Source organism: Dermacentor albipictus, chromosome 9, assembly GCF_038994185.2.
Source record: "Dermacentor albipictus isolate Rhodes 1998 colony chromosome 9, USDA_Dalb.pri_finalv2, whole genome shotgun sequence".
NCBI classification, from domain to species: Eukaryota; Metazoa; Arthropoda; class Arachnida; order Ixodida; family Ixodidae; genus Dermacentor; species Dermacentor albipictus.
In genome coordinates, this window is record NC_091829.1 from 14,291,311 (window position 1) to 14,318,306 (window position 26,996).

At 49.3% G+C, this 26,996-nt stretch overlaps 1 protein-coding gene across 1 annotated transcript; it reads right to left on the reverse strand.

The window, feature by feature from the left end:
- LOC135903626 (uncharacterized) lies at positions 1 to 26,996 on the reverse strand. Its single transcript, XM_065433932.1, has 4 exons — positions 26,714 to 26,996; positions 12,751 to 13,194; positions 11,413 to 11,734; positions 1 to 5,892 (listed from the first exon to the last, which is right to left on the reverse strand). Exons 1-4 carry the CDS (start codon positions 26,790 to 26,792, stop codon positions 5,847 to 5,849), a joined length of 891 nt encoding a protein of 296 aa, XP_065290004.1. The 5' UTR covers positions 26,793 to 26,996; the 3' UTR covers positions 1 to 5,846.

Here is a 26,996-nt window from a genome sequence, read left to right on the forward strand (position 1 = left end):
CTAAATCCAAGTACACGGGAAACATCAACCTTCACGCATACGATTTCTAAATTATGTCACGGAAAAGTCGGCGCTCCTCTTTCGAGTTACGTCACTTACGGCGTACGAATTTTTCACTTTATTTAGCCCTGACCATTTGCAATTTAAGAAGCGTTACCCAGCGGTCTAGCGCAATATCTCTATTTAGTGACAATTTAAAAAAGACTGCCGGCACCTCTCTATACATCTAATGCGCAGACATAGCACATCATGCAGACAGCGATATAAAAGAGGTGTACCTAAGTATCCGCATCAATTGGAAGCTGGACTCTACTAAGTTACCCGTTCCCACTTGGTATGACATACGGATGACATTCAGATTTCACATGTCAGAGCAAAATACAACGGGCGAACGATAAATATACGACTTAAAAACGTTTTCACAAGGACGAATTTTATTCGTGTATAGCCTTCGTCGGGTTAGCGCGCTTCGGTATAATATAAATGGAAACGCAACATACCACGCAATAACAAGATAAAAATAAGAGCGAAGTTAGCGTGATAATGCGAAGGGAGTTTCGTAGAGTCGATGTTAGCCGGCGTAACCATCGATGTGCTGCACCAATTCTGCGTTCATACCGCGGCGCGCCGCTGGTAACGAGAATGATTTTACTTTGCGGTGGTACTGCCAGTATTGCGCGTGCTTCGAACACGCTTCAGAGTGCAAGTCATCGGTGAGGTGAGTACGGCAAAAGCTGCAGTGCGTGCGACTTCTTTTTTTTCTTTGATTGTTCAAGCAAACGCAAAGCCCCAATCAACGACGTGATGACTAACAGAAGATGAAACGTAACGGAGGCATACTCGTAAGTCTCATTAGTGTTGAAGAGACGAAGATACAAACACCTAGAGTCATGTGAAAACGTGCGACGTCAATGTATACTCACGAGAGGGGTTCATATGCTTTCTCGCAAAGAAAGCTTCGTAGCTGAACGACTCGACCCGGTCCGGTGATCGAACCCAGGACCACTACATGACCAGGACAGTCGCGAGCTACCAACTGAGCTGACTGGGAGGCTAGCAACCATTCAAGTATTCGTCCTCGAGCTGCAAGCCGCTAGGCCACTGGTTAGCTCAGCTGGTATGGCGACTGCCGTGGTCAGGCGGCGGTCCTGGGTTCGAATCTCTCAACAGGACGATTCCTTTCCGAACGACGAAGCTTTCTATCCCACGAACTCGTAAGGGGTTTTCGTTACGACTCCTTGCTGCATGCGCTCAGACGGAACTGAATGAACTCTCCATTCATGCATCTCAAGTATAACCATGCGCAATTAAGCCAGGCTACGAGCGGCAGAAGTAGGCTCAACGAGAAACGAGACACCTCTCGTGCCGCCAACAAAGCGCGTGGGATGAAGAGCGGAGCGAAGCACGAAGAGGTAGCGCGTTCGAACCCCTTCTACACTGTCTCTCATTAAGCCTTCGTTCCAATAACATCCAATTACAACGTTCTCTCAACACTTCACGATTGTTGCCGAGTTTTGCGAACCAAGAACCACCCTATACGCTAGATGATATACTCTTCCGCGATGGACTTGGTCCCTGAACAACGACTGTACGAGAAAACCAATGAGTACATTGAAGAAACAGTTTGTGGGCTAAGAGTCCTTCGGCTAACTGGGGTTCACGACGATAGTTTGACAGCACGATATAACTCTCTGATGAGGTCGCCAACGTGACAGCTCACACCAATGACAGACTACAATAGGTCCACACACACGCACACACAAACGTTCACGTACGTACGCACGCGTATAATAATTAAAGATAAATAAGCAGGGATGTAAAATATATGCACCGCAAATAAGAGCGGCAAACTCTTAAGTAGGTATTAAGTAGACAAAATACATTTACAAGATACGAGTTCCGAGAGAAATATAAAAATGATGAAAGAATAAATGAACACTTCTGAACACGGGAGTATAAGCTCGGCTGCGATGTGACAAGGGGAAATATTGAGGTATACTAATACGCCATCCTTGACATGCTCGCCTTGTACGATATAACTCACAACTGACTATACTTATACGACAGCAACGTCGTTACGTTATGCGGCTACAGGCAGTAATGCCAAACTGTGTCGTCAACAATGTCGCCAAGCATTAAAGTTATCTCGACGAAAAACTTGTAGCTAATTAAGTTGTATCATTCAATCGCCACCAACCTAAAACATACGTAAATTTTATGTTAAGAATTGTGCGGGTGACAAGACCATTCACTGGTCTCGTCGTGATGACACGCAGGATCCTAAAAATAAAAAATAAAGGGAAAAAATGTGGCGTTGCAGGCGTTTCTGTTACCTTTTTCGCGACGTCGTGTAGCAGAGCTAAACGTCGATCGCAGCGCCATGTGACCGAAACATTCTAGACAATACGGCCGCGAGTCAAGAGAAAAGACACCATGTAGGAAGAACTACGGGGCGACCAACGCATTGGACACGATACGCTGAAACAATGTAAACGAGTGAATTGGATTACGAGGAAGGCTTGTGTTGGAGGGCTCCGAATTAATTTTGGTTACCTGTGGTCCTTTAACATGTACACAATGCACGGCACACGAGGGTGTGTTTGCATTCGATTCGCCCCATCGGAACAAGGCCACCGCGACTTCTCGCTCAGCAGCACAACGACCACGGCGGGTAAATTTGTGAGGACATTACCCAAACGATTCGGAGATACCTCGTCGGTTGTGCGAAGACAACACACCTGACGTGTCGAGATTCGATGAAACGGTATATGCGGACAAGGCTCTTGCAGTACGGTGGTTCGTTCTGTGTGGGAGAGGAAAACACACCGCTTCTGTTGACACAAGTGCGTATTCCGATTCATTAGCACGTTTACTACTTGTGCGCGTAAACCCAGCACATTGCTAAATGAGCGGTCTAACTGCTCCAAGTATCTGCTATCGCATTAGCCTAAGTTGAACACATCCTCCTAAGAGTTGCAATATCTCGGCGAGCTTCCCTATTCCTTCACCTGTCCGCATCAAGGAGCAGACCGGAGTATGAAACGGTCACTGGCGCAAGACGTTTAAACAAATGCGGCGTGCGACGCTTAACCGACACCAAACGACTTCTCAATGTGGAGCCAAATAAATAAACGCCCTAAGTACACGAATCTGATATAGGTGGGAGCCATTCCTAGGAGCGCTGCAATCGGGGCCCGTGTGTGCCCACCACTGTGCAAACGTTAGCCCAACATTGCGCCAACATTGACCACGCTGACAGCGCTGTACTCCTCCTCCTGGGGATCGTATGGCACTGGCAATGGTTACGAAATCAAATACCGACGCCACGCAACATGACGAGCACGTGTAGAGTAACATTAAACAAATTATGGCACAAACAGAAAGCATAGAATTTGTGACACTAAATCTAGTATTTCTAAAGTCAGAATGTATTAAATACGAAAAAAGAGCTGCCTTCTAGCATATACGGATTAGTTTTATTTTTCTTTCTCTCTCTCTTGTTTAGCCCAAAATTAAGCAGTATGGACGTTTAACACGAACACATGGATATTACGAACGATTGCATACATCGCGGCTACACTTGACTTAAAAGGCCCCAAACCAGACTTGCAATATCGGGCACGGCTTCGCGACTGACTACAGAGGCCGGCAAACAAACGGCAATAAAACAACACAGCACAACCTCGCGGCACAATTCCATAAACTGTGTCATCAATAACAAGCTATCTTTCTCAACTTTCTTAAAACTACATTCGACAAGATAAAACACGCGGAATATAGTACAACTGCGCAACAGATGACTAAGCGGCGCCGCTGACGTCGCCGATATTGTCGCCACACAAAGTGCACGGACTTCAGAAGTTTGGTTTACTAGAACTCGGCGCTGACCCAGCCCCGACCCGACCACGTATACGGTTATCTTGCCATGCGTGTTGCAGGCTTGACAGAACTCGCTTCGACGCTCACTTCGTACGAACCGCTAGCGTTTACATGAAATAGACGGTCATATTTCAGCCCGACAAGCCGATTCAACTTCACTTTATCGGATGCATGCAAACATAGCTGAAGTCACGCTTTTTGAAGACCCAGTGAGAATCGCCCTCCAGCAAAAACTTTCTTGCAGAGCTATTCTCAGTCAAAATGTTTCTTTCTTTATGGAATTAGGTCGACTTCCTTGGAACCTCTCTGCGCTCTGCTTGCCCTGTAGGCTGCCCTTCCAGCACCTGTACTCCCAGAAAATGACATCTCGAAACAGCGCTCGAAAATGTCATTCACACAAATGTCCTCCTGAAAACTGTACGGCTCACTCAATCTCCACCCAGCAGTCTGCGTGGAAAACTGTGCGTGGGTGGATATCCGCCTTTCTAAAAGCCCTTCGTTGTTATCTTACAGGCACGGAAACAACAATCATGCGATAATCGGCACCACCACTCGAGGATTGCGACTTAAATCTCCACCACCCGTCGCTCTGCAACGTCTGTAACAACATCTTGGTGCACTACTGCTTCTCGCATCAAAATGGCGAACGCCCAACTGTCTCGTCGATTGCGCAATGGACGAAACAGCGTCCATTATGCAGTGCATTTGCTCATCCAACTTAACAGCCATAATTCATACCCAAAGTGTTCCAACTCGCGTCAAACTGTATTGCAATAGAAATTTCATCCACAACTCCCAGCAACTACGAACAGTCACAACTCGAAACAACAAAAACGGCAAATAGTTGAACTCGACGCGCCATATTGGCGTTAGCCAAGCGATAAACAATTGCGCAAAACCAAGTTTTTTGTACTCAATATATCCGCCGCCCGTACGAGTTGTACAGGCAGACGACATGACGTCGATGGCTGCGATACCGTGACACCGACAAAACAAATCGAAATGCAGCATTGATAAACATTCCCGCTACCAGGTTCAATAAGAGTTCCGGCCTGTCCATAAGCCACTAACGTTTACAAGATGCCAGAACACCGGAGAAGAGGGCGACAGGAACAGTGTTGGTGGCAACACCTTGTGACGTTTTGTTAAATTACAACGCGTTAGGAACGTTTTCATATTGCATGCGTGTTCTCACCGAAACAAAAAAATAACAAACACGTTAATTATCATCGATAAAGACGTCCTTAATCCAATCCCTAAGCAGAAGTAGGTAAGTAGAAGTAATAGTAATGAGTTCTCTGGCTAAATTCAAGGCCACAAGATGGCGTTACCTGCGCTGTGGCTTATCTCTGCGTTTTGCAGTATTACGTCATTTCGTAAGTGGTAATACGTCATTCCGTAAGTGGCAATACGTCATACCGACCGGTAGAAACTCTACAGCGCGGGTGAACGCTATAGAAACCGAGCCGTGGTAAGTTCCAGATTAATTTTGACCCCTGTCATTCCTCAACGCAAAATTTTACGGAACCTTTCTTTTCCTTCCTCCTACAACGAAACGCGGCCGCCGCGGCCGGGGATCGAGCTCACGACCTCGCGCTCAGCAGCTGGACATCCTTGTTGCTAGCCCCTGGTCACGGGTCCTCAACGCGTTCAGCACTGAGGGCGGTGCCGCGGTATCTCAAGTGAACTGTCCGTTAACGACTCTCTACGAGTCAAAAGGAGGTCGACAACGGTCACGTGGGATCGTACACAGCCGAATACGAACGGGCGGTGCATAGCGCTTATCGTGAAGAAGTCTAACATGGAGAGATAACGAGTTGTGATATGCCTCTGCGATGTGTTCAGACGCCGATATAGATGCTTGTTTGTCGAAGGCTGCCGGGCGAGGGTCGCTCGGCGAAGACGACCGTCGCGGTTCGAAGACCAGAAAGGCGCTTCCGGTGACGTCACGTCACGCCACGCACGCCTCATTCCAGCGGGCGGAGGTACGGGAAGTCTTCATTGTCTCGATCCCTAGAAGGGAAGGAGAAAGAGAAAGGAAGGGGGAAGAGGGGAGCACAGGAGTACTGTCAGTAACACAATTAGGTTCGCGAGGAAATTGCTAGGGACAAGCAAACAGAGTAATAAACAATAAAAAATGCACGCACGCTAAGAGCATGTTGCTTTAGTACTCGCGAACCTTTAGAAGAAAAGTTACGTGCAAAAGTATTTACCGTTCTAAATCTGTACTGTGCGAAAGCGGTTGAATGCAAAGCACATCAAAACAAAACAAAAGGAAACGATAGCAGCGCACTTACTATAATGTGCTTTATCCCAATAAAGCATTTCGATAACGAAATACACAGGCTACGTTTCCGCTCTGTTTTAAACTTCATGCAGGAGACGGGGCTTCATAATGGCGTGTAGCAAATTTTTGATGCCGAAGAGCGAAATAACGCAAAATGAAAAAATAGTTTTAAAGAAACTATTGCAAAATACACCCTCGGGGTTGGAAACCCATACACATACTTTTCAGACAGCTCTCGCATCAAACCCAATATCATACTAAGAAATCATCACACGTATGGTGTCGAAGCTAACGAATGGGAAATGAACAACGTAGCCCCACTCGTGGCGCTTAAACCAAGGTGCGTTCACAATGCACCAACGCTGTCCCACGTGTTAGAAAACAGCCCGCGTCTGGGTCCCGCCGAAAACAGGCACTCCGCAGATAAGACGGCAAGTACTAAGCTGCAATATCGCATCCATGGTTTCGTAGAGACAGCGACAAATACTAAGAACCTACATTTAATGTACCTCATCCCTCGAATTATCATTCAACAACATCCCAACCTGAAAAAAAAATATCTATACGGCAAACTTATGCGCGGAAGCTAATGAATGACTGCTATCTCTCACTAGCAGGAAACAGCCGTTCTTGTCAGTTTTCAAGTACAAAGGGACACAACCTACGAGACATTTCTGCCTCTCTACGACTCTCATTCACTTCCCTTTTTTCCTCGCAACGTGCACAAGAGCCGACCGCACGAAGATACCGGAGAGAAACGATTGGTAGCGTGCGCTAACCGGTACAGCTGGCGAAACATCCGGCAACAGCAGCGAAGGAGACCGAAACGCTCCGACGGCGTCGCAGTGGAGAAGGCGGGAAAGACCGCGATACGGGCAAATCGAAGGCGCGGAGATAGGGCGCGAATCTTGACAAAAAGCGCGGCGTAGTCGCAAGGCATACAAGCGGAGTGTTTAAAAGAGAAGCCGCGAAATCGAGAAACGCGTCGGTTCAACGAAAAAACGTGGAATATTTGTCCGAACGGGCGAAGAGAATTCGCCGAAGAAGACGCTGCGAGGAATCGCAAATCGGCGGAAATAATCGGCGGCGCTTTCCTCTCTCTCTCTCTCTCTCTCTCTCTCTCTCTCTCTCTCTCTCAACTCACAGACTATAGCCCGCATTACTTCGAAGACGGAGAATATGCTTCGGCTTATCCTCAGGGTCTCGAACCGCAGAGGGGGTTTAAGCGAGAGCAATCTACTCAGACTCTACCACGCGTTTCTGATGAGCCACGTTAACTATGTAGCCTCCGCGTTGCGCTGGTCTAAAGGGGATGAGGCCAAAATCGACGCCCTCATGCGCAAAAGCATCAAGCGCGTGCTGGGTTTACCACTCACTACCAGCACCGCGCGTCTCATGCAACTAGGCATGCACAACACCCTATCAGAGGTGATCGAGGCCCAACGAGTGGCTCAAATAATTCGACTATCATCATCGCGAGCGGGGAGACGCATCCTCGAATCCGTTGGATGCGGTCACCAGGAAATCACGGAGCGCAACGTGACCCTATCACCCATGGTCCGAGATACGTTCAAGGTAGATCCCATGCCACGTAACGTCCACCCTCAATACAATGTAGGGCGCCGGGTAGCCAGGGCTCGTTCCCTGTTAAAAGCGGCTGCTGCCACTCCGAATTTGGCATGTTTCGTTGATGCCGCCCAGTACGAGTGCTCTGATCACTATGCCGTAGTTTCGGTTGACTGTAATGGCACTCTCATTAATTCAGCATCCGTGCGGAAGGTTTCTTCAACAGTAGCCGAGCAAGTTGCTATAGCTATAGCACTGAAGGACCCTCTACGTTCCAATATATTTACAGACTCCAGATCGGCAGCCCGAGCTTTCGCCTCCGGCTCGATCTCAAAGGAGGCGGCGGCCATCCTCGGCAGCGAGGGGGCTGCTGGTTTTCATAGCATCAAATGGTTCCCAGCCCATATGGGAATCAATGTACACTCTGAGCTTGTTAACGCCAATGAGTTGGCCCATGACTGTGCGCGAGGTCTTACACACCGCGGCGGTTCAGGTGGACTCACGGGCGGCGACTTAGGGCTGTATAGGGATTCGCTTCTCACCTTCCACGAAGTCTTGACACATTATCAACTTGCTCGGCGGGCCTTTCCGCTACCACACCCTAAACTTAATAGACCACAATCGTCGGCGTTTCGCATGCTTCAGACGGGGTCATTTCCCTCCAGGGGCAGATTCAGTCACTTCGCGCCTAACGTAGAACCCCACTGTCCAGACTGTGGGGAGGCGTACTGCTCCTTGTCCCATATGCTCTGGCAATGCCCTGCGTTACGCAGCTCATCGCTAACCACTCTAACCGACTGGGAGGCAGCCCTTAAGAGCGGCGACCTCTCAGAGCAACTACGGGCTGTCCAGAGGGCCTGCGACAGGGCGGAGGACCACGATCTTCCGACCCCGACGTGGGTGCGGCCCGCGACGGCTACGGGGACTCCCTGAAAAGGGGGGTACCCTAACGCCGGTTCCTCAGGACCATTAATAAAGTTCTTTGTCTGTCTGTCTGTCTGTCTCTCTCTCTCGCTATAAAAAGCAAACGAAAGGCAGATTTCGAAATGTAAACGGCCAGAGCAAAGGGTCAGTTTAGCAGGACGTACGCATCAATAAACAGCCAATCGAAAAAAAGAAATATAAGGGGAAGCGCAGAATTCGATTGACTAGAATGGTCAGATGCGAAAGATAAAATATAAAAAGAAAACTAAATGTTCGCGGGAAGTCACAGAAGAACTTCCAGTTTCTCGGAAGCGAACGAGTTCAGATGACCCTTCCGGTGAAAACAAGTTTACAGATAACGTCGCTGAGGAACCGAGATGCCCATTTCTCTTCCTTACGCCTTCGGAGAAGTTCATTTTTTTTTTTTTTTAGCTAGACTTTAGCCAGAGGTGTTGAACTAAAAGAACAAACAAAACAGCGCAAAGCGTTGCGAAACCCACGAAACGGCCAGCACGAGCCTGTGGACCAGCGTCCAAGCAAGCTGCACGGCCCAGCACGCAGCCAAGCTGGTCGGGAGGAAAACATAAAAACGAGGAACTGCTCGATGCGTCTGTCGCAGAGAAAGTAAGCGATCAACGGTTATGCACTCCAACCAGAATGTGATGCGCGACGAACTGAACGCACGCTTTCCTGCGCATCTTCCAGGAAACCGCAAATTGCAAACTGCCTCGAGCCAAAGAGAAGGGATAACAACACCAACGAAAAAAGGAACGGTAAGGAGCACTGCGGTCCCTCAGAGCCACCAGCTTCTGACACACACGAACCATTCCTTAAAGGACGGTGTGATACACGCCGCGCCACTGACGAAGAGATTTCGTTGAACGCCCCCCCTCCCATGAACGGCGTCGATCGCATTAATCCTTCTCCCGGCGATTCGCCGGCACTTCGCGGTGAAGTTTTACCGCGTGACCAGCGCAATCAGCCAGAACGAAACGAAAGGACCCGAAAAGCGGTGAGTCACTCGGGAGAGCAGAACTCGATGTTCGGGGGCCCACGGCAATTAATCATCCAATTCGCGATAGCGTGCGACGTCTGGATACGAAAGGCGCAGTGACCGCGACACTGTGACATGCAACGTACGGAACAACTAGCGCTTAATCTCGGAAGCATGTTGAGGCTGTATCACTTTCCGTCAAAAGCATGCGACTTTTTCTCTTCCAAAGCAAAAGCCCACATAATTTTGATTGTAGGTTGTTGTTGTTGTTGTTTTTGTTTTTGTTTTCGTCGTCGTTGTTGGTGGTCATTTTTTTTAACAGCTAGGCACGCAACAGCAAGGTCTCTTGCGTGATCACGCTTGGGTGCCGTGGTAAACGCTACGTGGGCGCGTCCTGATAATATGTACGCACGCCTGAAAAAAAATCCGATTTTTTGTTGTTTTTGTGAGGCGGTAAACCAATCCACGAGCCAGGGCTCCAATGCGTGCTTTGTGCGTCACTTAAAAACACACACGGCTATCTACCATGAGGAGGCGGAGATCTGGATACCGTTGAGAAATTTACGGAGACGTGGATCTCTGCGCTCCAAGGAAAACGCATTCGCGACTTTCAGAGCCGAGCGCGGCGCAGCGTATAGGAGCTCGCTGGCGCATGAAAGTGCGCGAGAAGACGCGTGCACTTGGCTGGCGCTACACCGGTTTCGTACGCGTACACCTCATCCAAGCGTTGCTTTTGCGTAAATAATGTTCTAGAGCAGGTTTTGCGGCCCGCACGTATGTGCAACACTCGGGTGGCAAATAGAGTATTTACGAAGGCGCAGACATCAAACGAATCTGAAAGTTATATTCTCCAAAGAGCCGGTGTCAACCGGTTTCTCTATCGGCGGCCTTCCTCGGCCTTCCTTTTCTTACACAAGCGCGATAAGCGCTCAGCTGGTCACCGAGGGCTGAGTTCATAGTTCGAAAATCGGCGCGCGGTGTCTTGATCTACGCAGAGGCCTGGATTTGACAATTTGACATATGAACTGCGGAGGCTCTCTGCGGCCACATTCTTCGAAATTGAACTGAAACCAACTGAACAAATGAGCAGTCACGTGACCGCCGAGTTCGCAAACAAGCCCTCTGACTTAGAAGCTCCCTGAAGAGCGCAAGGCACGGGCAAAGAAAAGCGATGCCTGAAGCGTCTAGTCGTAGTCGTCTGGAATTGAAATATAATTTGATAGGCGCTTCGCGGAGATTTCACATAGGTTCGAGGAAATGCCCGAGCCTCTGTTCGCAGCGGCTGCGCCAGGCACTGTGGCGCTGCTGCTACAGTCCGACTGCATCACAAACAACGTCGTGACGTGCGTAGCCGAAGTGCTCTGCCGTTGGTGAAACAAAATTCCGCGGGAGCTGGCAATTCTCGCACATACAATCAGTGCGGGATGAGAACGCAAACAAAATTAAATAAAGAAGGAAAGGAGAGTCGCTCTATGGCGTAAGTCCGTGACAGGAGGCGCGGGCGGGTGAAGGTCAATCATATCCATGGGTTGACGGCACGAATTGAGATAGTTGGGGGGGTGTTTGATGATCGATTGTTTTAAATGCCCTACTGGTAAGGAATTGTACTGAACCGTTTCGCCAAAATGCTCTGAAATCAACTTGAACAACATTCCAGTACTGCCAGTTCAGGGTGAAGCTGTTGAACGACGACAGTCCCGAGACCCATAGACTACGTACGAGTGCATCGAACGGGTTCGTCCTCGAACGCGGTCCGACTCACTCGAGCACGAGGATCCTCCGCCTGCGCATGCGCCGGTGCGAGCAACGGCGCACGGCGATCACGACGGTGACGTTGATGATGAGGAACCCGACGATGCCGGTGAGCGCGCCCAGGAGCACGTTGAAGGAAGGCACGGCGCGACTGCTGCTCTCTTCGTCGCGCAGTATGGTCTGCTTGTACACCGAGTGGTAGGAGCCCTGGTACGGGTCCCGCTGGCGCCACTCCTCGCTGCTGCTGCCGCCCCGCGACTGCTGCTGGCTGGGCCACGACGAGGACCGCTGGTGCGGGGACTGCTGGTCGCCGGCGCCTCCGACGTAAACACCTGGAAAGCGAGGAGGTGACAAACGGAAAGTATAGTTCCACCTTAGTCTACACATATTAAGTAAAATGTACCCAACACAATACAGAAACTCCTGCCCATGGTGCGGAGAAATACCAACTCTTTACCACATAACATGGGAATGTAAGCATAACTACACATTCCATAAACATAAAAACCCGAGTGCGGAGCAATGGGAGGGCCTGCTCACCAGCAGCGAGCTCACCGCCCAAAGGGCGATCGCGCAGCACGCGTGCGAAGTGGCCAGGCTCAGTGGAGCCCTGGAATAGGGGCACACCCGTGCTGAGAAGCCAGGCAGCAAGCGCAAGACGGCTCACCGCTAAACCGCTTGATAGAACCAATAAAGTTTTTCTCTCTCTCTCCACCTTAGTAGCGTCGTTTGAGAAGAGAGGGGGGGGGGCGATTCGGTTACACAAAGAGATCGGACCGAGCTGGAACATTAAATTGGAAAACATTAAACGTGAAACATTAGATGCACGAAATTTTGGGATCGAGATATTTTGACAGGGCATAGCCGTAAAGTTGGGCTCGCAGACGCTTGGGACCTGATGGAGGAACACCCCTAAATGGTAAATCTCGACGTAAAAGTATACACGTGGGCAAAACTGGCCTACGCGAAGAACGCACAGCCAAAATACCTGTGGCGCAAGAAACACCAAGTTTGCCAAACGTGCTTTATCCGCACTAAAGAAACTGAGGCACATCACCTTCTTTACTCTCTCTTCAATAGCGTACAGGGCAAATCTTATATGCAAGCTACCTAACAGCCCTGAGACTAAGTTCGCAAAGCTTTGCCATACTTTGTACGTCACGTTCATTCGACAGATTGCCTCAAACTAGTCGTGAATACGACCCAACCTGATCGCAAACACAAGTCGAAGGGGTACACTGTAGATAGGTCTACTTCCCGAGCCTGCACAGCGATGGTCTATGCCGCCCGGCTAGCCACCTCACACTGTCGTGCAGCTCTGCACCGGCAGACGCTGCTTCCCACTGACCTGTGGTGAACCTGAGCACGTTCGAGGTGAGCTTGGTCTCGGGGCTCGCCGTGGAGTTCCCGCTGGAGTCTGGCGCCGCCGCCGCCGCCGGGTCGGCGAGGCAGCAGTAGCAGACCATGTGGAAGTGGTACGTGGTGTTGTGCCGCAGTCCACCCACGATGAAGGTGGGGCCTCGGGGCATGAAGTTGGACATCACCTCCACCTGGTACGGGTCCTCGAGGGGGCCGTACGCCAGTTCGCACGCCGAGAGTCGGGACGTCGGGTCTTCGTCCTCTTCGCCGCGCCCGCGGTCCTTGGAGCTGGGCTGCTCGAGGCGCCAGGCGATCTCGGCGTAGCTCTCGCTGGCGCGGCTCAGTCCCACCACCAGGGAGCCCCTCTGCTGCGCAGCCGACTGCGCGGCGGCCGCCGCCGCCAGCTGGGCTGCCTCGCTCCCATTGGTCTTCACTGCACGGGAAGGGGCGGAATGAACTTCCAAATAGGTTTCTGCAACGGTTGATTTTTAATTTTTTTTTCTCAAAAGTGAAAGCACACTGAAGTGAGTGCAGTACTTTCCAATAGCTGCGTTTACGTGAGCTCGACAAAGTCGGGTTGGGCAGACTCGTCGGGTTGATGTAAACGCTAGTGGATCGGGCCGAGCTGTCACCGAGGCGAGTTCGGTCAACATGCCTGCAAGGGGTTTCTCGCATGAAGTTCTCGCATGAAGCAAATGCTTGAACTACCTCTCCTTTCTACTAGACGTCGAATTTCCCGCTTATGCCTGTTTCACAATATATACTACGCTAATAATGAGCTAAAAATGACACTTTTTTTGCGCCACCGAGCCATTTGTCATTCCGTATTGATCATCGAATGAAGGTTGGGGTGCCTCAGTGTAAAAGCAATGTACACCTCGAAGCCGTCATCCCGAAAACAAGTCAAGACTGGAATCGCCTTCCCGCATCCATCGTCACTATCACAGACCATGATGTGTTCAAGTCGGCTATCTGTAACAATGTGCTGCCTCATTAGCTATCTTTTCTTTTCTTTTTCTATTGCCACTCCTCTCTGTAATGCCTGTACGGCCTTGAGAGTAAATAAATGAAATGAAATGAAAAGGGGTGAAGTACTCGACCAACTCGCTTGGCAACATTGGGGTAAAAGGGGTCGAGTCCGGCTGGGTCAACTCGACTTTTGACTCGACTCGCTAGCGTCGAATTAATGTAAACGAAGCTAATGAATACATTCCCACTGATTTCTTTTTCCTTTCTTTTTGTACCTATGAAGTGTTTCTTTTTTCTTTCTAGCAATTCATTCAAGTCATACGTTTTATTTTCATCATTTGTACGTTAAAACATTTTACGGAAAGTTACAGTTGCAAGTTTCGCCCTGTCACTGCTGTTATGCTTAACTACTCCTTGTCGCCATGCACAGAAGGTCCCAATTCAGTTTTTAACTACGGATCTTCTTCTGTATTACACATCTCTTGTGACTCCTGCATCACTACTGGCATCAAACTGATACGTAGTAATGAAGGAGATATAGACGGCCCAGTGTTTACTCTTCCCATCTTTCTCAACACTAAGTTTCCTCTCAGCTGAAGCGGCGCCGATAGTTATGTCCATGCCAAGTTCCCCTTTCTTACTTTTTCTTCCTTCCTTCGTGTACTTATGGCAAACCTTCAAGGTTAGTGTCTGGCAAAGCTACTGGAGAGCGACAGAGGAGCGGTGACGAGACGCGTAGGACGCGTTAACGACCGCCCTCAAACGCTTGAATATGTGTTCCATGCCCGGACTGGAACACGCGCGCGCGCTCCATCTTGTCAGCTCTGATAGGCCCACAGGAATGCTACGGCCTCTCTGATTGGCTCAAACGCCGCCATTGCAGAATTCGAAAATACGGCGGTATCCGACGATGCCCACACCCCGGCCGCGGAAGTGGATGCGTGTGCGAGCTTTCGCTCGGAGTTTACTCGCGGTCATGGCTCGTGTATACGGTCTGCCACGCGAGTATATGACGTCATAGGCGGGGTATAATAAGAGGCTCCTCGAAAGGCTGCATGCAGGGGTGAGCGAGCCATTCTTTGTGCGAGATTGTGGGCTTCCTGCCGCATGCAGCTGAATAAAGTTTGGCTTGCTATTTTCATGGCAGCATTGTCTACAGATGGCGAACGTTTTTTTACAGTGAATTTGAAAAGTACTGCAGTATCCTGTTAAAAATCAGGCCGCGAAAGGAGACTGGAAAGAAACGTTTTAGAGGTACGTGGAAGTAAACCGCTAAATCAGCCTGTTCGCGATATTTCAGAACACAACTCGGCACTTCTACGGCCGGTAAACGACCAAACAAAGAAAGAAAACCCCTCCCGCGTAAAAAAAATGCAGTAGTAAAAGCAGGAAGCTTTCGTTCACAAGTTCTCTCACGTTTGTACTGCCAACTAACGTTCAAAAGAAAATTCACTGTACACGTCTCACCGTAACCAACGTCAACCTGGAAAGCATAACGTACGCGCTTTTCGCTGCCCAGAAACACTAATCCGCCAGCTCGGAAGCAATAAATCAGCTTAGTTTAGCGACAATCTTCGCGCTAACATGACTTGTGAGCTCACTGCGCCATGTGCGACTTGTGCTGTGCGCAGGTTGTGCTTGTAGATTGTAGTATGCGGCAGTCTCGAGAACGTTCGAATGAGACCGCGTTGGCTACACGTGGGTGGAGGCCAATAAAACCACGGCCATTGCGACTCCTCAGCAACCCCCCCCCTCACCCTCACCCCCGGCCGCGTACACACTCCCCTCAGGTTACACCCCCTCTTATTGACCAGAGGCAGCAGTCGTTACCCACTCATTACTCGCACACCGGATAACGCCCCTTCAGGCTAGCGACGAACTTCTCGCGCAGTGGTAGAATTTACTTAATAGCATTTCCGGGTCAACGCTCCGAACTACACCGTGGAAGCCGTGCCTAAAGTTACACGCCGATTTAATGGCCGTTCCCGTCCAGTATCGACTCGGAGCATGGCTCGCAAACTGTCCCTGCCGGTGAACAAACCTCGTTTGCGGTCAGCAACGAGTTGGCGCCAATAAACCTAAACGATCGGAGGACCACAAAAATGGGGAGCCCTTGCAACTTTCCGAGGAGGACCCAGTAATTTGTCGATATTGCCAGAGCCACTTCAGCGAAAGGCCAATTCGATTACTCATGACCGCGGCCGTATCTGTACACAGGCTTCGCTTTATAGCAGACGTATCGTTCCGAGTTCAAGTCCCGCCGTTATTTGTGCTTAGGCTAATTAAACAAAACAGAGTTAAAGATAGAGTAAATATATATTCTGGGGTTTTACGTGCGATGCCCACGATTAGATTATGAGTTACGCCGTAGTGGTAAACCGCCTAGGAACCCTTAACGAACGTTCAATGCATGGTGCACGAGCGTTTTTTGATGCGAAAGCATCAAATAGCCCACTGAGCGAAAAGGCCGGCGTCTGCAGCAATGAAACGGCACCTAAATTCCCATTGGCTGCGGCGCCACGTCACGTGCTCGCCTCGACGGAGCAGAGGGGACGAAAGGGAAGGCCTGCTGCCGCGCCAGATGTTGCGTGAGGGGAGAGGGCGCCTTCGCGACACCACGTCACCCTCGCTCTCGTAAGCCTGTGTCATCCGCGCAAGCTCTCGCCTGCACTCTAACTTCACCACGGTAATCGCTATAAAGAAATAAATGTATTAAAAAAACTATAACTTTTAATAAATGTTAAACTAAACTATAACGTTGGCGGTAGTGAGTTTCGAACCTACGCTCGGAAGCCGTATGTCTTATACACCGATCTAAACCTGCGCCTCCTAAATTGCAGGTCTGTGCACTCTGCTTTACGACATCATGCTACTTGGATAAATTTCCACTGCCAAGCCCGGCGTGACGGAAGCGGTGGCGTTGGCTAACCATCTCAACGCGCTCGATTGCCCGCGAGGAGTTGACTCGGAAGGGACCGTTCAGCGGTGTTAGGGACACTCAATAGGACTGAGCATGCGCAGTACCGTGGGCCCTAGTTCTTGCGTACGCAAGCTGCTTGCGTCCCCTAATGAAGAACTCTCTATCATGACTTCCGGGATTGCAAAGTAATTTCTCGTATTTGGGTCGTTCCAGAGCCGGAGTAATTCTTAAAACGCGCTATCTTAAGTCTTTCTTCCTCTTTTTTTACATGCAGCTTAATCTCTATTCAGCAATAAACAACTGGGCAAACACTGTCAAAATCTATGACGCCATTGAGGTAGCGCGGAAAAATTCAGGGCGGCGTCGACGCCTGTATGTTGCTTAATGGTAAGAGCGACCGTTTTGCTATTAGTAATAAGAATAAAGAGAACCGAGGAAGCCCGTTGTTGTTGTTGTTGTTGTTGTTGTTGTTGTTGTTGTTGTTGTTGTTGTTGTTGTTGTTGTTGTTGTTGTTGCAACTTGCAACCACACGTCGACGCCCACACGCACAATCAAGCCACGGTGCGCATCGTTCGCCCAGTCATCGCTGCAAGCCTCATCCGCCGCCATGGCCGTGAATGGCGCTGGCTAACACCCCCAAGGCGAGACGTCATAGACGTACACAATGCGCACGAGAAAAGTGCGTTCGGCCAGCACCTGCGGCAAGTTGTCTTTCTGCCATCTTTAACCTCACTTTATTTTTGTTATTGCGATAGCAATTATTACTTCTACATTTCAACTAAACGTAATAGTTAACTTTCGCTATGCATTCTCTGGTTTTATTGTCTGCTTTTAACGCATTTTGCTATTGCAGAAGCTTCACGTTCCTGTTTAGTGCCCCTTTAACCTGCGCGACGTTTGCTTCCGTGTTCGTCATGACAACGGCGCGTACGTGTGTGTGTGTGTTGTGTTATGACTACGAAATTCGCTTCCGACCAGACAACACGGCAGACGCGGCCGAACACTACTCTGAATTATCGAATACGAAGAATAATTAGCCGACCGCCAGTCGGACAATTGGATCAAGCGCGACCACAAGTGCGCGGCACAGTCGGTCGGGTCTGCGGTTCGTCGTTCCTAACAACGCAGTAACGCCGTAAGTTCGCGTTCTCCTACTGTTTTCTGTATTCGTTGTCTGGTTGGTTTAATCACCACCTATACAAAGTGATGTTTTTAATGCTGTTAGTTTGCAAAAAATAATACCGAGCGACACTTTGCTGCTGTTGTGATGAACGACTGAATCACCTGACGAGTTCCAATGAACTGGTAAATATCAAGTGTACTCGACTTTTTTTTACCGTTCCTCCCTTTTTCGCCTTGTATGGCGAAAATAAAACGATTTATTTATTTATTTGTTTATTTATTTGTCTATTGTTTCATTTTCCGGCTGTCTATCTGTGATGCAGTTTTACGGCAGAAATAAAGTGCGATTGATTAACTTACTGATCTATCAAACTAATTTAACAACAAGTAAATCAGAAAACGAGGTCAGGATGCATTAAGGTTTTTCATATGTACAGGTGGATCAACTGTGAGCTTCTCCCAAAGAAATAAAAACTTATGTTTTGCTTCCAGACGGGGAAGGGGCGGGGAGAGCAAGAACGGAGCACAAGAAAAACTGAAAGTACTCAAACCTTATCTCCGAGCGCTATCTATCTATCTATCTATCTGTACCAATCTATCTATATGTATCTAAATGTACCTACCTAATCATCACGTCATCGATACGTTTGCTTATCGCGTGCATATTGTAACGGGCTACTTTCATTGAAAGAATTTTTTTTTTTTAATTATGCAGATACGACGCACTGTGGGAGTCAATGTGTTTATGCAAAGCTTCTTGCAGGCTATCTAGCCTCGTTCTTGGCAGCGCAACATGTTACCAGATGTGTACCAGACGTCGCTGTATAAGACGAACAACGCGAGTGTATATATGTTTGACAACGGTAAGATCAAGAAGACGACGCGAAGACGCCGATGACGATCCTGTCAGCAAGACCCCGTCCAAAGCGGCTAATTGGGTAAACAAAGGACGCTTCGCAATAAAGCGTTTCGCGGATGCTACACAGCCGTGGCTAAGGGGGTCCCTGTTCTTCATTTCGCTACGCAGTGACAGGAATCGCTCACTCAGCGGGCTATATAGCAAGGTGTCGAGCCGAAAGAGGGTACACAACTCAAAGGTGTTCGCGACGCGCAAGTTCTCCGTCTCCGAACGTTCGCATTCTTAATCGCCACGCAAAAGGCCGCTTGGCGTCGCCATATAGTTCTTCGCAGCCTCTGGTCTCCTGGGAAAGTGGCAGCGCCTTCCCCCGCGACGCAGCACATTTTGCATCGCGGAACGTGCATGTGGGCCAGACGAAAGAAAGTACGAACGAGAGTTCACGCTAAAGAAAACAAAACAGCCGAAGGTCATTGCAAGCCGTGCCGCGCGGAACACGTTCCTATAACCTAACGCGGCCGGCACAACTTGTTGGGCTTCTCTGTGGGCGTTGGTCCCAGCCGCGTTTCTCGCTGCTTTTCATGCCAACGCAAGGTTACGCCTGCTCTTTCTTTTTTTCTACCATTTTTTTTTTCGATGCTTCTTTCGTTCTTCAGTGCGCACAAGTGCGGCTCGATTTTCAATCACGAAGAGACGACAAGCGACGAATCTTCGATTGCCGCAAAATCCCGAATACAATGCTCGTTTTGTTCCGTATTTTGTTACGTCAAGTTTGCTTATCCGTAATACGTTTGTGTGCCAATGCTCCCAGGAGTTGACGTGTTTCTTGATGTCTAGTACCAAGAACAATGTACACTGTCTATAGTCGTGTTTATATATGCACTGAAGAAAGAAAGCAACTGGAACGACCACGTATTTCGTTCCACACTTTCGGAAATCATATGTCAAAACTGTTGTCATTCTGCAGATTCAAGTGGATATGTCTAGCAATATCACCGGCTACAATTCGTAAATTGCAATATGTGCCGTAACGTAATTAAGCAGTTATTTAGTCGATTTCTGTTAATTACTTGAATATGTATTTCGATTTCTCGTGCAATGTCGGCCTCTTCCAACAATCCAGCTCAAAGACAAGAATTATGTTATCTGCCACCTGCGATTTTTAAAAATTCTGTGAAGCTTAAAAATGATCACCCCATACATTCGAGTGTGTATTACATGCGTGACGTTACGGCGGTTACACACGCCGTAGACCATTACACAGAAGACTACAGTCGCGGACAGATTCCTAAGACTATAAAGGAAAAGCTACGCAGGCAGAGAGCACGTGAAGAAAGTCCCACATTCTCAACCGCGTTATTTTAAGCTGGTTAGAGTGAAGGTACAAACATATTATTTAGAACAGCCAAATAAGACAACATAGACTACTGAGTGCTGAGTATCGACGTTCCTTCTTTCTTTCTTTTTTCTGCTTTCCGCTTTCCGAATTTGGGCAAATGCGAAATAGTCACCCGCGGTGACTACGCCGATTCCCCACACGTCTGTTCCAACAAACCAAAAAGCGCTGTCAAACGCTGCCGGAATACCTGGCGCAGTACACACGTGCGGAAGCTCCGCCTCCGTAGCTTTACCGCGATTACCACAGCGCTTTGTCCGCATCGTTGCTTTGTGGTTGTGTCTTCTTGTGCAATTAGTCGTTTTTCTTTAATGCAACATGTATAAACCGGCCCAGATTCGCACTTTATTGCCACATAAAGTTGTCCGCAGGTATTAAGTGTATAAGGCTATATAGGCTTGACAGATGCCTCTCTGAAAGCATAAGTAAACGTACCAGCATCAGCAACACGTGCAAACCCGTTACACCGTATCAGTATTTGAAGACTTCTGTTACGAATATTTAATTGACGCGCAGTAGCTTTAGCTGAAACATTTAGTTGAAACACGTTGCTTGTGCATTATCATGGTTACCTTTCTTTAATATTTTACGGCATACATATGAACATCAGTGGCGCGTAGACAATAAAGAATAGTAATGAAAAGCTAGTACAAGTATTCTTTTTTTCCCCGAGTTCCGGCAACCCGTGGGCGTGCACACTACGTGGGAGCCGCTTCAAGATTGGCTTGAATGATTGATCGACTTATCTTAACGTCCCCAAGCTACGCACGAGGGCTATTAGGTGCACCATAACGCAAGGGTCCGTGTCAGGCCGTGGCCACACAGGGCAATTTCGACCGCGATCGAGCCCGATCGCGGTCGAAAGTTCCCCGTGAGGCCGGGCCGGATCATGAAATATGACCACCAGGTGCGTCTATCCTTCGCCGAAACGTCATTATACTCGCGCTCTTCATTTATTTTTTTTCTTATCTTCTGATCACTTTTGTTTTTATGGCGTTCCCCTCCCATCAAAATTCGGCCTTCACGACCGCGGGAATCGAACACGTGACCTCGTGTTCAGAAGCAGGACGTCGCTGACGCTGGGCTACTGCCGTACGGATACCAGCGTCAGAAACCCGCGTGCTGTGAGCTGCAAGACTTTCTTCTTCATATCCGGTACAGCTGCAAAATATTTTTCTCCGTCTTATTGTCGTTGCCTTATCGCTAGGCTTGAGGCCTGTACTTACTTGACACGACATTTTCGACTTGTCGTTTTCTTGAGTTAATGAAGGCCCAAAACGTACGTCGGCAGGAAAATCCGATGCTCACTCGTACTAGCTGACCAATATTTTTGTACAGGCTACGTGCTCGCCAGCACTGATGTGCATGCGCTCCCCACCCACCCCCTCCCCGGCACTCACTCACCCACATACTGACGTGCACTCACACTCGCCGACATTCACTTACGTCCATACTCGAGTCCGTTCACACTCACCGTCACTGACCCTTGCTCATACCCGCGTTAAAACCGGCACTGATCACTCCCGTTCACATATTCGCGTCCACTCACACACTTGGTAACTCCCTAACACTTTGTCTCGCACCTGTGAAGCGAGTGGGGAGTATGATCCCCGTATTCTCAAACGATCCTTCACTCGAAGCTCTTCCCTCCACTCGACCGAGTTAAGCACATCGCCGCCACTCGACTGAAAAAGACGTTACGCTCACGAATAATCTGCATGAAACATCAATTTAGAGTAGTGACGCACTTCTACTGAGGTGCGGCGCTGCCATCCACTTCCTCGAGTCGAGGCGGCGGGCTTGGTGGAGGAACGTTCTGGAATGCTGGCGTTCTAGAATGCTCGAGAGTGAGCTTGGCGATCTATGCCCCAAACCGAGTCTAGATCCCATAATAAACGCTACCTAAAAGACTTACCATAATGTTTGTTTCTACGAAACTCTTATGGTACTTTTTTACAGCACCATACCCATGTCCGCCGCCATATTTGATCACGTGACACCGCCCGCCATTGAACGCCTTCCGATCGACTTTTGCTCGCTTGTTTACGACGGCCACGGCGACCGCAGGCACGGCTGACAGCCGCTTATTCGGCCCCCACTGTGAGCAGTGAGCGTGCAAACTAAACGAGACTTAGGTCATGGCTGCAGAGGTAGTGTAAGTAAACATTTGATTTATTCGTTATGCCCGCATTGCAGTCTTATTGCGCGAAAGCCTACCGGCTACAAGCCACGAATGCAGCGGCCCCTGATGTTTCTCTTTACCATTCACTTTCTAGTCTTTGTAGCGGTAGATTTGCAAGGTTGTTAACGGCCGTGCGCCTGTTGTCGTTAACTGTGCAACAACTTCGTTCTGGAATAGGCGTGCGTATACGCGCGCAGAAAATGCGTTTGCGACCCGCTCCGACCCCGGCGGTTGTTTCCGACCGCGCAATTCCTGTCGTCAGCGCCGACCAGATAAGCGTCTGACCACAACAGTTTTTTTTCCGGCTATCTACAGTGTATGTTAAAATGCACGCGCGTACACGTGGACAAAAAATGTTGCAAGCGGCTGAACGATCCCTCGCCCGCTGTTTGATTCGCGGCGCAGAAAGAAAGCTCGCGCTGTGCCCGCCTATATATTATTTCAAGTTTGCAGCTTCGCTGTTATGGAAGGCGAAGTTTCTCGAGTTGCTTAGTCGCGCTTGAATGGGGGATGTCACAGCGCTCACTACAGCAGGCGTATCGAATTTCGACAGTCCGCGATATTTGTGCCAGGCGCGGCGGCTGCGCTGTTGCTGCGGGTGTTGTTAGCCCGGCAGTACACTGACGGCAACGGTTGCCGATCGCTGCAGGTAACTGCATGTCTACTTAAACGCTGGCGGCTGAGCTTGTGCTCCGCAATGCGGAAAAACGGTCGTGACGAATGGTCGCAAACGATCACTTTTTGCAGCCGAGGCGGATAAGGTTCCCCCGAACAGCCTCATACCACATGCTTAAGTCGCTGGCGCAGTTCGAGACGGAGCACATCTTCGTTCTGCTCTACCACATCCTCTTTTTTTTTTTTTTTTTGACTACACAGTGCCATAGTAGTAAACGATCCCCAGCCTCTCGGCGGGACGTCAATGGAGCAACCGGCGAATCAGGAGGCGTTCAATGGTGGCACCTGCTGCGTGGTGCGCAGACTGCTCTGTAAAAGATACATATATAGGATGCGGGCTCGTTATGACGTCATAATACACCGACTCGCTTCGTTCCTGCGATCGCTGCGACTGCCACACGCGATCGTAGCCAGAAGAAACGAGCGCAGCACTTTATATACATTATGAGCAACGTTCATCGTATTACATAGACTAACACGCAACGTAAGAAAATCTTGCTCAATGGGCAACCAGCGCTGAAGCTTCGCGTGCCAACAGCAGCGCCGTAATACACAGCCTAGCGAGCGGTAGACACAGTTTCCAGTAGCACATACAGCGATTTCGTCTCGGCAAATTCACCGATCATCTTGGGGCACACTTTTCGCGGCTCCTAACATGACAGGGAAACGACGAGCTCGGACGTAGAAGCGCATGCGCACAACGCAGCGAGCATGGCCATGGACAGAACTTGGCTGGGCGCATCGGGCTATGCAAACGTTGATACAGGCGCGCGTCTCTTATCGTTAAATATGTCGTGCCATCTTCGTAGCCTCCCTAGCGGACGGTGTCAGCATATTTTAGTTATGCATCAAAACTGTCGTAGCGCCTCCTGGCCAGCGCTGGTTCCCCATGTCATGACTTCACGGTAATGTCAGAGATGGCATTTCGAGACCCCTCCACTCCCTCCCCCCCCCCCAGCTATATATCAAAATGAAATACCGTATAGGGTGGTGTTAAAATCCACGCCCCAGCGAAGGTTCCCTCCGAGTTAACAGAAACAGATCTTCAAGGTTACGCTTTTACGGGCTGCACGTGCCGGACGCACGTCACGGTCGCCACGTTACCTGCCTAATTACGAGGAGTGTGTGGTTAAAACTTTGAAAAGACGTACCAACGTACCTCTTTAAAGGGACCGACAAAGAATTTTCAAGCATTCCCCTCTTCTTAGCGCGATGGAAAGCCTACTATCTAAAGCCCCTAGCCGCAACAGTTCATCCGGGAAACGTACAGAGTCATTAAAAGCGCAACTTCTTTATCTGCGAAGTCTTCGAAACAGATGCAAATTAGCCAACGGAATAGCTGGTGTATTCAAACACCGAGTTTGCGGCCTAGAAACTCCCGCAGCAACTTTTTTTATTACTGTTGAGGTGTCACGGACGCTTTTGTACTTTGGAAAACTTTCTGCCGGCAAGAGAATAAAAACATGGCAATCTTGACGTCACAGCCTTCGAGATGTGGGCGGCGGGTCACGTTGTGATCGCTCCAAAAATTCGCTGTCGGCTGGCGTGCATGACACCTGCACGTCGCTGCGAGACGGCAGCAAGACGTGCAGGTGTCATGCACGTCTTGCGAGACGGCAGCGCCCCGTCAATTAATGGATCCGCTTCCCTGCGCGTAGGCAGCGCTACTTCTCTGTAAGGCTAGGAGGTGCCGATTACGTATTCACAGATAAACATATATGCTTTCCAATAATAGTAAACAAACAGTTTTGTGACTTCACAGACGTAGCATTCGAAACCAACTGAGGCCTGTACATTTACTCAGAAATGGACACGGTTTTAAAGGCCTGATGACATGTTTCGCCACTTAATGTCGCACCCCGACGCTTTTGTCCGAGTTTCACTGCCGATTCAAAAATATAATACCTTCAGGGATGTAATTATGCTTGTTATCAATGTGACTTGCGATCTTTCCATCACCACCGTAACCTCAAGACAGATTCCGCACGGTTGTCGTATTAAGGGATAAAATTATGCTTGTTATTAATGTTAGTTACCGTGTTTCCATCATCTACTATACGCTAAAGACACATTCCGCACGGTTGTCGGTTCTTTCAACGAGTGTTCCAAGCGCAGGATAAAAAAAGTCAATATTCGATGAAACTGTAACGCTAAACGGGGCTTGCGTTTCAATACAAACCATGAAAGCAGCATGCTGAACTATGAACTATGGAACCCTTGCGCAATCGCTTCGTTCCATATATGTAAACAGTTATCATTTTTACTCCATAATCGCACATTGTCCAGGACCAACAAATTCAGGTCTTTATTGTTAGTCCAGTCATTTTCTTTTTTTCTCGTTTGTCACTTACCAGGCTGGTTAACCGGGGCCCTCGGGCCGGTACTACACGCCAGCATACGCTTCTCTATTAGGTCAGGGGTGCGATTTCATAAACCAAATAAACCCGCTCCACCGAAATAATAAAAAAGGGGGTGGGGGTGGATGCAGAAGGCGTGGAGCGCGGGGGGACTTTCGTTAAAGGAAATCGCGATTTTAACTTCGCGGCCGAGAAAAATAACCGTCAACTTCCAAAACGCGGGGAAAAATAAAGAAAGAAAGAAAACTCCCAGAAACGCTGCGTCAAACTGATTGAGGTAGCATGTCGTTCACGGTACGCTTCTCCCATCTCTAAGTAGCGAGATCCAATATTGGCCTTACTCGTTGATGATACAACGGTTGCCAGGGGGACAGTGTCCATGGGACCGTATAGGTGCTATGATCGAAGGCAAACAAAACGAAAAAAAAAAAAGCGTCCCTGTCGTCGCCGTCATTGCTCTGAGCACAGAGCGATCCGGCGTTTTTGCTTATTCTGTTCAGCGAAATTTAGCTGACGATCAACTGCGTAAACAAACATGTTGTCTTTACCCAAGGGAGCTGGGGCCCCCTCGGCCGGAAACTCGTAGCGCGCGAGAGCGTAAAATAACGTCTGCCGTGCCGTGTTCCGCGATTAATCAATCGAGCACGGCTCCGCGTCTCTGTTGTCCGAACCTTGTTTTTTAACGGAAGTTAGGCCGCCAATACTATGAGCCGACCAATACTTTTAAACACGACTCGAACGTCTTCGCCAAGTCTTGCGGGTATCACGCTCAAGAAAAAGGTCATAAGAACGTCGGATGAATTTTGAAGTTTTGCTATATTTTACTGCTTTCGTGCACGGGCATGTCTTTCAGACCCGAGTATTGAGAAGTGGCACGATTGTAAAAAAAAAATCACTAACTTGAGGCGCGCGCAACTAATATCATTAGATGCAATAGAACGATATTCAACCCCAAGCTTATTGCTTTCCGGGCGTGTTCGTAACAGCGCATCTGTGCGCTTTGTGCGCACGTACGCCAGACCAAGCCAACAAAACAGCAATCATGTTACTCCTATGTTTGTGCAACATGCGGAGAGTTCTCGCAGTGATAGGCGTCTTGTATGCAAATCAAATTTCACGAAGAGCAAGCGCGTGTCACGCGTAGCGACCCTCGTCTGCCAGCCGCTGCGTGGTAAATAAAGAAAACGCCGCGCGCAGCTGACAGGCGCGAGAGAGGTTCTCACGGCCCGGGGCATGCGTTTTCCTGTTTGGCACGAACTCCGTACGCTACGATGCATTCAGCGACGAAAGATCAAGATCGCCGATACATTTTCCGTCCGCAGATGTAAGGCTAATGACTCGAGAGACTGGCGCCGACGGGACGCCGGCGCGGAGGTCAGCTGCCCACGCACGGAAGAAGCAAAAAAGAAGGCGAAACAGGAAAAAGTTAAAACGGGACGGGAGTCGTAGGGGGGGGGGGGGGGGGGCGAACTCACCAAGAGCGTCCGTCCAAGTTGAAAAGCCAAGAAGCAGAAGTAATCCCGCCCACAGTCCGAGCTCCGAGACGCAAGCCATAGCGTTGCCGATGGTTGGACTAAAGTTTGGACCGATCGCATTTCGGTTTCCCCGACGATGCGACGCGCAGAATGTTCGTGCCCGATCTGCGGTGTTGCGAGGCCGCGCGTCGACTCCTATCACCTCGTTGCCATGTTGCTTTTGCGACTGCGAGACTGGAGCCGCCGCTCGCCAGGGCGCAGTTTAGTACCTGCGCGGGTATGC